We start from the raw sequence: 12,367 nt of genomic DNA, 5'->3' as shown, positions 1-12,367 counted from the left end.
TCCGCTTCTGGAATCTCCAACACTTTTCCAGTGCGCGAGGACTTGTCAGCGGAAGTAACTCCCCCTTCAGCCCTCAAGTAACAACAGCCTTCCACGTGCGCCTAAGGTCACGTGGTGAGGCAGCGACCAATAGCGGAGTGTGTCGTGTAGCCGAGCAGCTGGTGGCTGAGTGGGCGGGACCGGGGCTTTCAGTGCACATAAGTCCTGAGGTGTCGGGCAGCTCGGCGCTTTACGGAGTTGGTAAGTGAAGGGGGTGTTGGCGTTATGAGGGTTTGTATGCTTTGCGAAGGGCAACAGCTTGCTGTAGGGTTGTCTCTGCTTTGCGAAGGGCTGGTGGGTACTGGCATCCTGTGGGTGCTCTGCTGGGGTGAGAAGTATTTGTCTTTGCATGCCTAGCTTGTACTCCATGTCTGAGGCTGCACACAGGGTCACTTTAGGACTGCGGTGGACCTTAGGTTGGAGCCCCTGGTGCTAAGTTTTTTGATGTGATGGCTATAGCTAGAGATGTATAGATGTGTGTGTGTGTGTGTGTGTGTATATATATATATATATATATATCTATCCCAACCCTTTTCTTTATGCTTCTAAGTTTGTTGCATTACTTGTGACGTTCTATTGTTGCCCTCCATGGTCTCCTGAAGTATAAAACTTGTACTCTGCTTCTACCTTTCATATTAGCCTCGCAGTGTGGGGGATGACCTTAAAGCTGCATTTTATGTATTTTTCCATAGTTATATTGATCCATATCTAGTTTGGTTAAGACCCATGTCCCATCTAGTTCAACTAATAAAGGGGGGAGGGGAGAACTTAAAACAAGTCTTACAATCCCATATACACAACCCTTCACCTACAGTTGATCCAGAGGAAGGTGAAAAAAACAAGCAAAGATCCAATTTGCTTCAACAGGGGAAAAAGTTCTTCCTGATTCCCCAGCCCGACAGGCAATCTGGCATTCCCTGGATCAACTTTGCCGATACCTGTCAGTATCCAATTATTATGTCCACTTAGGAAAGAATCTAGGCCTTTTAAAGCAATCTACTGAGCTGGCCAGGACCACCTCTGGAGGGAGTCTTCCACATTTTCACAGCTCTTACTGTGAAGACCCCTTTCTGTATTTGGAAATATTTTTAGCTGTAAAGCGTCCCTTTGTCCTCTGACCTTAAAGTGAACTCAACAGCAAGTTCACTATACAGATCCCTGATGTAATCATACATGTTGAGCCTCCCTAATCTCCTCTTTCAAGAGTGAATAAATTCAGTTCCTCTAATCCAGTGGTCACCAAACCTGTCCTCAGGGCCCACTAACAGGCCAGGTTTTATGTATCTCCTTGGTGAGATGCAGACTAGAATACTGCAATCACTAAGCAGCAAATTATATCACCTGTGATGTATTTCAAGCGGTTGTATAGTCACATTTTTGTCTTTGACTTACAGGTAAGCCTATGAGGCTTACCTGTAGGTAAAAAGAATATCTCCTAAACCTGTACGGTTTAAGATATTCCCCTCACAATGAGCTGCTGACTTCAGCGGTGCATGTGCACCGGGGGTTCTCGGCTGAAAGTCCAGCAGATGTCGTACCCTGCCGGGAAGAAAACTGGCATGCACGGGAGTGACAACATTGCAGCTCTGGGCAGTAACAGCGCCGGAGCCGCGATGCATGGCCTTTTTTACCTGTAAGGGAAAAGGCATAATGAGCTAGTATGCACTGTATACTAGCTCATTATGAAATGCCTTAGAACGAGGCACCAACATCTTGCTCGGTCCACGCGGAGGTCGCTGACATGTTCCCTCGGCGTGGACCGAGTGAGATGCCGATGCCTCGTTCTAAGGTAAGTATTTCATAATGAGCTAGTATGTGGCGCCTTTCCCTTAGGTTAAAAAAAGTCAGCTGGTTTACTCCCGCTTTCAGTTATCTTGCAAACCTGGCCTGTTAGTGAGCCCTGCGGACGGGTTGATGACCACTGCTCTAATCTTTCTTCATAGTCGAGCTCCTCCATGCCTTTGTCAGTTTGGTTGCCCTTATCTGCATTTTCTCCAGTTCCACAATGTCCTTTCTGAGAACTGGTGCCCAAAACTGAACTGCATATTCCAGACCAGGTTTTGCTAATTTGTACAGGAGTAAAATATCTTGCTGTTTGGAGTTCATACCTCTCAATACAAGAAAGGACTTTGCTTTGGACACCGCATGTTATTATTGAGCTTGTGATCTACAACCAAAACCCCCAGATCCTTCTCCACTATAGATTTCCCCAGTTGTATGTATGATGCATGCATATTCTTAACCCCCAGGTGTTTAACTTTACATTTTTCATCATTAAACCTAATTTGCCACTTAGTTGCCCCATTAGACAGAGCATTGAGGTCGGCTTGTAAACTGGAGACATCCTGTAAGGACATTATTCCACTGCATAGCTTGGTGTCATCAGCAAAGGGTGACATGTTACTTTTTAATCTCAGACCCAATATCATTTATAAAGATATTAAAAAGTAAGGATCCCAGCACTGAACCTTGGGGTACTCCGCTGATAACCATGGACAATTTTATAAGTATCAGTTTTCCATACATGTGAGATCCTTGTGAAAGTAGAGAATTGTCAGTAGCAATCCATACTGCCATCCAGAGTTGATGCTCAGCAGCTGTCCTGCTGCATAGTAACCACAGGGAGTCGCTTGTTTAGCATGGGTGCCATACAGAGCATTCTTTGTGTTTTTCTATTGGGGTGAGGTGGCAGGGTAAGACAATGATATCAAAATTACCTCCTTATCCAATCATAGTCCTTTGTGTTCATTGAATAAAATGTGGTATGTACTAAACTGCATATTGGGATGATTGGATTATTGGCTGCAATACTGAGAACTCTCACTAGATGTCAGTGTACTTTATACACATATATTGTAATGACTTTTTTTTTTTCCTCAAAATGCTATTCTTTCCTGCAGTGCTTGATACAATGTTGCAAGAAGCAGTTGCTAATGTTTAACTATTCACTTGCTAATGAAAAAAATACATTTGACCTGTTTTTTGATTGGAATATTGGGTAGAATTATTATTTCTAATGGTGTTTATGGGAGGAATGTTATCGCCTGACAATGAACATATTTAACCCATTACTGATAATGTGCATATTTTTCTACTTGGTGATTATGGGTAGAATATTGCAGTTATAGGGACATAAACACAAATGGGTTGAATATGTTCCTATGTTTTTATAACTACAATATTCCACCCATAATTCCCATGTAGAAAAATAATTACATGCATATTATCAAAAATGGGATACATATGTTCATTGACGGATGTTAACATATTCCTCCCATTAAAACCCCATGAAAAATAATTCTTCCCATATCCCCTTTAAAAACAGGTCAAATGTAATTTTTCCATTACTTTTGTATAACTTACAGTGATTCTGTTGTACATCTCCATATATATCTCTCTATCTCAGCAAGTGAACAGTTAAAAATTAGCGACTGTTTCTTGCAACATTGTATCAATCACTGCCAGGGAAAAACATTTTTTTTTAGAAACTAGAGTCATTACAATGTGTATAAAGTACACTGACATCTAGTGAGAGTTCTCAGTATTGCAGCCAATAATCCAATCATCCCAATATGCAGTTTAGTACGTCCCACTAAAAATCCATTTCCTTCATTGCTATATACCCTTTCTAGCAAATTATGCAATGTGCAGAGGGTTTATCCAGAATTTCTTGTCAAGTGGGTGACCCCCTGAAGTTGCTATACAGCAGGGCAACCACTTGGCACAGGACACAGACAGTGAGTTACTGTAATAGCAGCAGATGTTACATGGACTCTCTGATCTCCACAATTATTGGTCTTTGGAGTCAGTAAGGAGAATATTTGCTCACTTCCTGCATGTTTTTTCCACTTGGCAAAGGGATTTCATACGCACTGATCCTTGTTGGCAATTCACCTAAGGACTTGTATCTTTGGACTGATTTTCACTAACTTTCACATTTTGGGACTCTGCCTTAGTTTTAACTTTTAAAAAATTTTCACCAGATATTTAGTCAAAATATTTTTGAGGTTTATTATATATGCTTAATTCTAGTGTACAAATCTGTTATATTTAAGCAGAGTTTGTGCTATTAATCCAGCATATCTCTTGATATAATACTTATGTACTTTTTTCTTTTCACTGTTTTATCACTTGGCGCTGCACTTATTTATTTGTCAGAGATACAGATGAGGTTATAGTGTTGGCAGTATCACAGACAGTAGTGAAAGCAGATTACTGTACTTAACGTGTACTCCAGAAATCATTGACTGAACTGACTTGTTTCCATTAAGCCCAATTGAATCTGTTAAAACCTGCCTAAATACTTTCCTGGTCCATCAAAACAAAAGCTGTAGCAGCCTTGGCCTATTTACTTCAGAAAATAGTCTGGGGGGGAAAAAAGCCCGTCCCTGCTAGTGTTCTGCAGAGAAGAACCCATACTCTGTGTGAAAGCAGTACCTTCTCTGCAGAAGTCAAACCCTCCCCTGCTCAGATATGGAGCTCTGCAGTGAGCAGCAATCATGAAAGTTACTGTTTTTTAATGGGTATAGCAGTAGGTACACTACTCTAGCAATGTAAGTTTCCTTGTAGCTAATGGCATGCTTTGTTTGTTTTGCAGGGACCTCAGTGATGGCTTCAGCTCAATCTGTGCTCATATTTGCAGTTTGTATCTTATTAATATCTGAGGTTATATTGGCAAAAAATACTTACTATGACATTTTGGGGGTCCCAAAAAATGCTTCAGAGCGACAGATCAAGAAAGCTTTCCATAAGCTTGCGATGAAGTATCATCCTGATAAAAATAAAAGCCCAGACGCGGAGGCCAAATTTCAAGAAATAGCTGAAGGTAAGTTTGGTACTTGAAATGTCATTGTTGCATCAAGAGAATTTGATTTCAATGTATTGCAATATCTTTACGTGTAAATCCAATCTTCATACAAGATCCAACATAAAGCATCTTGATACAACTCCACCATAATATGAGATTGCATCCTCATTCTCGTGACGGAGATATGGGGGGAAGGGGGGTGGGGTGGAGATAGCCAGAGAGGGAGATCAGAGTCAGTCCTTAAGTTAATCTGAGTAACCAAACACTTTATTTTAAATTTCCTTGGCTCATGGTTTGCAACTGTTGAGGAGCAACTGATTTCTTCTGCAGCAGATTTGGGTGCATCATTTAAAATGGTATTTCTGGCAGGTGAATGGTTATACATTCTCAGCACTGATTATACCTTACACAGATGATTACTTGATATGCTTCCAGCACAACCTTTTGTCTCTGGAGGACATGGTCACAACTGCTTTTAATAAAGTCCTGGGCACATCCGAAAGCACTAAGACCCCTTTCACACAGGGTGTTTTGCAGGCGCTATAGCGTTAGGAAAAGCGCCTGCAATCTGCCCAAAAAAAGCTGCCCCATTGTTTGTAGTGTGAAAGCCCGAGGGCTTTCACACTACAGCGGTGCGCTGGCAGAACGTCAGGGAAAAGTCCTGCCAGCAGCTTCTTTGGAGCGGCGTGTTTACCGCTCCTCCACCGCTGCTTCCCATTAAAATCAATGGGGCAGCGCTGTCATACCGCCGGCAAAACGCCACTATTGCGACGTATTGCCGGCGGATTTAACACTTTCTTGGCCGCTAGCAGGGGGTAAAAATAGCTGCGTTTTACCGCCCACTCTAAGGGCGGTGTGGTATGAAAGGGGTCTTATACAGATTTTCTGTGCATATTTGTATTAACATGTACATTAACCCTTTTGCTATCATGCACTACACTCCACTTTTAAACTTCCCTGGCTAGACCACTTTTACAATATTTCCATTGCCTTTTTTTATTTTTTCCATACAGCTTTTGGTGTTTGTAAAAGTCCCAAACCAGATTTTCTGAAAGCGCATGACCAGTAGAATAAAATGGTGCTACAGGTTATTGGGGCCCAATGATTTGTGCAAATGTTTAGCAAAACAATATTGCTAAAAATACACTAAAATTAGTAGATTCATACATAGCTAAATTTTTAATAAAAGCTAAAACCTATAGAGTTAATAACAAATATTTTAAATTGCACTTTTTTGTGAAAACTGAAAATATGCCAAGCTAAACTTTTTTTATTCTAAAAACCCAGAGGTTATTAACTTGCAGCTTTCAAAATTTGAAAAGACCCCCACAAACCATACATTTTCTGAAGCATGTGACCTGTAGAATAAAGTGCTACTGAATTTTTAAGCCCTGCAGTAATTGTGCAAATGTTCATCAAATCTCTATTTTTCAATAACCATACACTTAAATCATTATTAGTGGTGCTCACCAACACAACATAACTTACAAAATTCCAGCTAAATTGCTACTAAAGCATTTATATACAGCATACTAAAGTGTGTGCCCTTGGAGGGCCATGTTTACCTGCACAGGTGTTCTTTGCTTCCCCATGCAGGCAGTCCCAGTTATGTCATTTGGGATGCAACAGCTGCACAGCCGCTGCTCCCGATCACACATCTGTGGGGGGCACGACCCTGAATGCAGACATTGTGAGCTTGGTCATGCACCCAGACATGCATGGATGTCAAATTGGGAGCAAAGGGCTCTGTTCATGCTGTTACTACATCCCATATGAAATCAATGGGACTGCCTGCACATACACACATAGACCACCTGTGCATCCCTGTACAGGTAATCACAGCCTTGCAGGGGTGTAAGCTGTGTATGTCCTGTGGACAAGCTATTGGTCCCCTTTCACACGAGCAAGACTGATTGGGTCCGCCTGCCTGTTTTTCAGATGGGGCCCAGTCAGACCACCCATTGTTCTCTATGGGGAGGTGGATGTAATTGGACACGTCTGTTTACGCCTGCATCTGATCTGCCAATAACAGATGGGATCCGTCTAGCAGATCGTATGGGATGGAAATGGGCAGGTGGTCCGTTTCCATCTGTCCGCCCCATAGAGAACGGGCTGATGCAGAGCTGACACGGACCTGCCATCCACCTGCTCAGTGGGGATCAGCAGATGGGTGGAGTCCCCTCCATGTGAAATGGGCCTTACTAGGTTTTATATGTACTTTTTTACAATTCTATTTTGTAGTTATTTTGGGGTCTTTGTGATGAGGTTAATACAGACCCCCTGAATTATTTTAAGTCTCAAAAAAACAATCCCCTCTAAGCCCCTGTAGCACCTGAAGCTGGTGGGAGAGGCAGGAAAGGGATTCCAGCGACTCAAGGGTAGCTGCAGTGGATTGTGTTTTTGGGGGGGGGGGGGGGGGAGAAAGAATTGGTGTGGGGGTATAGTGAGATGCAGTAGAAAGCAAGAGTGGGGGAGCCTTTCTGGAGGCAGAGGAGTGGTAGGAGGTGGAGAGGCTGGAGACGGAGGGGTGGAATTGAGGGTTGGTCACATTTGAGGTGAAGAACTTGAATTGTAATTCACTGATCTAAGTTCAGCACAGTTTTCTATAAGAGAATGATCACTTAAATTACCATAAACTCATAGCAGGATTGTTCAGCAGAGGAGGAATGCAGATCTGTACAGACCTGGCCAGCTTGAAGCGGTGAAAGGGTTAAAGTATAGCTGGATATGAACAACTTGCCCACTTCACTTAATTTTTGTGTAGATTTCCTTGAGTGAATTTAAAGAACAATATCCTTTTCCTTGATTTGCAAAGCATTTTTACTTTTGTATTTCAGCATATGAGACCCTTTCGGATGAAAATAAACGGAAGGAGTATGACCAGTTTGGCCATGATGCCTTTACAAATGGTGGAAGAGGAGGAGGCGGCAACAGCAACGAGAAGTATTTCCACCAGCATTTCAATTTTGAAGACCTCCTCAAAGAATTTGACTTTTTTGGAGAAAGTCAGCAAACTAGATCAAAAAGACATTTTGAAAACCACCATTTTAGGAGCCACCAGGATCCTTCTAGCAGGCACAGGCGTCACTTTGATGACTTTGCATTCGGCGGAGGTTTATTTAATGACATGTTTGAAGATATGGAAAAAATGTTTACATTTGGTAGCTTTGGGGATGCACCACGACACAATGTAAGAACTGAGCAGAGGTTTCAGGGGTCCAGCAAGCATTGCAGAACTGTTACTCAGAGAAGAGGAAATATGGTCACAACCTACACAGATTGTTCAGGGCAGTGATCTGCACATGGAGCCCTGTTTCTGCAAAGCTGTGCAAGAGCCTGTGAACTACCTATAAAAGCTTTATTTTACACTTTAAGAGTACTCCAATGTACAATTCAACAGAACATACTGCAAATGGCAAGCAAATGCCTAGCGCATGCACAGTAATCTACAGAAGATGTGTAAATGGGGTGCTATAGAATTACATTGCTAACAGATAATTTATTTTAGGATTTCAAGGAAACTATGTGAAATTGTAAATGGATGTTTGGTTCTAACATTTCCTCACTACTTTGTGGCATTTAGTATGTTCCAGTAGCTCTATTTTATTCTTGCTGCTTCTATGAATTCTGTTTTATGCTTAACTGCTTCCTGTCAAGTCTTGTGACCCTTTAAATGGGTCTTTACACCAGATGGTTTAACAGGCTTCCTGTTGCAATGATTAGCTGTCAGTGGTCACATGATGGGATCCCATTTGGCTCCTGATCAGAACTAAAGACCAGGAGCAGTCTTCAAGAGTTGGTCACTATGCAGGGACCATGATTTCAGCACAAAACCCGGCTGCCATGGTCGTGTGTGGCCTTTAGGTATTCAGCCCACATACCTTCTGTATGCATTGTGGTCAGCAAGAGGTTAAAGAGCAAGTGCAGAGGAATTCATTTGGTTTTGTTTTCTAGATTTATTATCCTCCCAAAATGTAAACTATATTTTCTGTTTGGCTTTTTCTTGTCCTGTCAAAACAAGTGAAATCCATTAATGTTATGGCTCTCAGTGGTATTGCTTTGGCAAGAATTGCCCTGTTTGATTTGTGTGGGTGACGATTTTTTAGCATATGTTGCTGTTTATATAGCTTAAGGGTTTAGAAAAGCTGCCACAAACTGAGACTTAATTTTAATGAACCATAATTGCAACTATAACACTACATAATTCATATTTGAATGGGATTTTTTTAATTCACTGGCTTTTTTTAACCACATTGCATGCTGACCAACCAACATAGTGGTGACTGGGACAAGCTGACATTGCCTAAATGTGGCAATAAGGTTTTTATTGATTGAAGGTTTAAACCATAAGTTCACCTTTGTGAATATGCCCCCGACGGTGCCTCTGCTGTCCTAAATACCTTATTTTTTAATATATTTTTTTTGTCCACTTTGCATGTAAATATGGTGGGGGGAAAAAAAGTGATTTTGGGTCTTTTTTTTTTTTAGACCTTGCAGGGAGGCCTGCAAAGTGTCCTAAATCTAAAAGGAATATAAAAATACATTTACAAATACATTTACAAATACATTTACAAATACATTTACAAATACATTTACAAATACATTTACAAATACATTTACAAATACATTTACAAATACATTTACAAATACATTTACAAATACATTTACAAATACATTTACAAATACATTTACAAATACATTTACAAATACATTTACAAATACATTTACAAATACATTTACAAATACATTTACAAATACATTTACAAATACATTTACAAATACATTTACAAATACATTTACAAATACATTTACAAATACATTTACAAATACATTTACAAATAATTGCAGGTTATCACAAGTTATGTCATTTAAGTTTTCATCACCCACTGTATTTGAATGCTTGTACTCTTCCGCATGAGAGCCTTACATTAACTGCTATTCATTTGTTTTACAAAATGGAGCATAAGGGTGTCAACAGATACATGTCCTTTGACATCTGCTGCTCAATAGAGAGCAATGGATGGTCTGATCGGGTCCACCTGAAACTGACAGGCAGACTTGATCGGTCCAACAGTGGTTTGGTTTGTAGTTTGGTTAAATGTGGGGAAGAGGTCCGTTGGATTTCTGCACCGTAAAACGGTGGCTGAATTGGTCTGCTCCCAACTATTGAAACCTGATATATCGTGTGTGTGTGTGTGTTTTTGACACTTGTGCCATTAAATTGCACTGCAGTCTTCATTTCAGCTGCCTCTTCACTTTTTTTTTTATTTTTATGGCTGCTTGTGTAATATGTCACATGATTGCTATGCTAAATGTCTGATTTGAAATCTAGTCTAGAGATATATGCAAGGTTTCTAATAGAGAATCTGTTGGGATGGAATATATTAGCAGTCACTGAAATCATAGGACCACCTTTCCTGCATGGTGGGGTTTTTTGCCAGTTATTTGCCAAGTAGTGAAGCCAGAGAATAACCGACATTTGAATTACCCTTATGTCGCATCTACTTTGACCCCTGTAACACTTTGAAGAGCCATATGTAGCTTCTGGTTTCCAAGATGTTGACTTTAAAATACACTTTTTTTTTTTTTTCTGGTGAGGATACCCTTGCAGTTTTTTGCAGTATGCCATGTACATCCTACAATTGTAGGCTTTTACTTTGTTTAGCAGTCCTCTGTGCTAGTCTTGCCATAATGTACTAAAGTTCCTTGTTAAATTGGCTTCCATGGTAATTCAAGCAATACATCTTTGTTCAAGCCAGCTAGAGCTGTGGAACACTGACATGTGCAATATTTTTACAATACCTTGTGTGCTTTTTATGTTTTGTGCAAAGTGATCAAATGTTCTATTTTTGTTTTTAATATTCTAGCACTTTCTCAGCATACTCCATATGACTATTAATCCTATGGATACTGAAAATGCCATTTGTCCACACTCATGTAATATGAGTAAAATAAATCATTAACAAATTAGTACAGCTGAAGTCTTTCTTTTAGTTTTTTGTCACCAACTAAATCACTGATGGTTTTCACACTGTCTGTTTTAATAATGTATGTAAAGGGAGTTTAAAAATCTTCCTAAAAATGATTCATACTGTGTGGCATTACGTGCCTGGGTTCACATGAGTGGTGGGGACACATCTTTTGTTTGGGAATCGCACTGCATTCCTGTTCAAATTGCATGAAATTATTTGTGGTGCTGTTTGAGCCCATTAATTTTGTGTGGGCTCAAATTGCGCCACAGGAAAAATATCGGTTTTAGGTATCGGAGCATTTACACAAGTACAGGTACTCGTGCAAATGCTTAGTATCGGTACCATCCTACTTGAAGCGGAACTACACTGCATTTGAACACCACAAACCAAAAACATTATTTGATAATTTTTTAATATTCAAAGCAAACTCCCCTATCCATCCATGTCTCTGGTTTATTTTGTAGAGAAATCACTTTGAAAAACACCCTATAGCATTTCTGGCTGTGACCATCTTGCATAAAGGCAAGTGGTTCTATATAAGATCTACTTTCTGGAATTCCACCTGCCCTTGGGCATGCTGGCTGGAGGGTGTGCTTAGCTGAGAACCCCTCCCCTCCTGAAGACTCTTGGGATATGACATTTGCCTAGGCCTGGAAACCAGGGAGTAACTAAAGACCTGAAAAGTTTAAAACGAGTAACTGATACTTCCCTAGCTATTCTACTAATGCAAGCAGCATACGATTACAAATAGCCTGTTGATTGGGAGAGTGATGTTACTTTAAAACCCTGTAAACAAATATTTATTTGTACATCAGGGGACACAGAGCCATAGTACTTGCCATGTGGGTTATAGGGCCACTGATAGGTGATGGACACTGGCACGCCCTAAGGCAAGAAGTGTACGCCCCATTTAACCCCTCCCACTACTGGAGTCTGTTTTTTCGCCAGTGTCTTGGGGTCCTTTCACATGGGGCAGATCAGTGCTGATCTGCCCTGTGGATATCCGCTTGCTCAGCGGGGATCGCCGGAGCAATCTCAGCTGAGCAGGAAGAGGACAGGTCCTTCTCTGTACACTGCGCAGGGATGGACCTGTCACAGCGCCGCTCTCCCCTATGGGAGATCGGGTGACGATGGACCGCAGTGTCCGTCACCCAATCAGATGACAGAGGGAAAAATAGCTTTTCCCTCCGTCACACTTTTTCGGAGTGGGTTGGATGTCAGCAGACTTGTCACCGCTGACATCCGACGCTCCATAGATTTCTATGGCGCATCCATTCAGGACCGCCTGAAAAACCTGACAGGCAGACCTGAACGGATCGTCCATGTGAAAGGGGCCTAAGGTGTTGGTCATGAGTAAAGATGTGCTGTGCTCCACTGGAAGCTTCCCTGCTGGGGCTAGCCATGCTGACCATATCTGTTCTGATGTCCTTTCATGGGCTAAATGGATCGTACCCGGGCCTCGTGTCTGAAGAAACAAGGTTTTTCTTGTGACCAATTCTCTTTAGAGAGCTTGACCCTTGAAACATTTTAGTAGTAAGGCCCTAAAGTG

The 12,367-nt window shown here is 41.2% G+C and overlaps 1 protein-coding gene across 1 annotated transcript; it reads left to right on the top strand.

The window, feature by feature from the left end:
- Window positions 1-94: 94 nt before the first annotated feature.
- DNAJB9 (DnaJ heat shock protein family (Hsp40) member B9) lies at window positions 95-10,816 on the top strand. The gene is made up of 3 exons (XM_077472010.1): window positions 95-240; window positions 4,637-4,864; window positions 7,684-10,816. The coding sequence occupies exons 2-3, from the start codon at window positions 4,648-4,650 to the stop codon at window positions 8,139-8,141; spliced, it is 675 nt and encodes a 224-aa protein (XP_077328136.1). The 5' UTR covers window positions 95-240; window positions 4,637-4,647; the 3' UTR covers window positions 8,142-10,816.
- The last annotated feature ends 1,551 nt before the right edge of the window (window positions 10,817-12,367 follow it).

The sequence above is a fragment of the Lithobates pipiens genome, unplaced genomic scaffold (genome assembly GCF_037356315.1).
Source record: "Lithobates pipiens isolate NorthernLeopardFrog02 unplaced genomic scaffold, aLitPip1_a1.2 Scaffold_8, whole genome shotgun sequence".
NCBI classification, from domain to species: domain Eukaryota; kingdom Metazoa; phylum Chordata; class Amphibia; order Anura; family Ranidae; genus Lithobates; species Lithobates pipiens.
The sequence above is the reverse complement of the archived record's forward strand: the minus strand, read 5'-3'. Positions and strand labels throughout refer to the sequence as shown.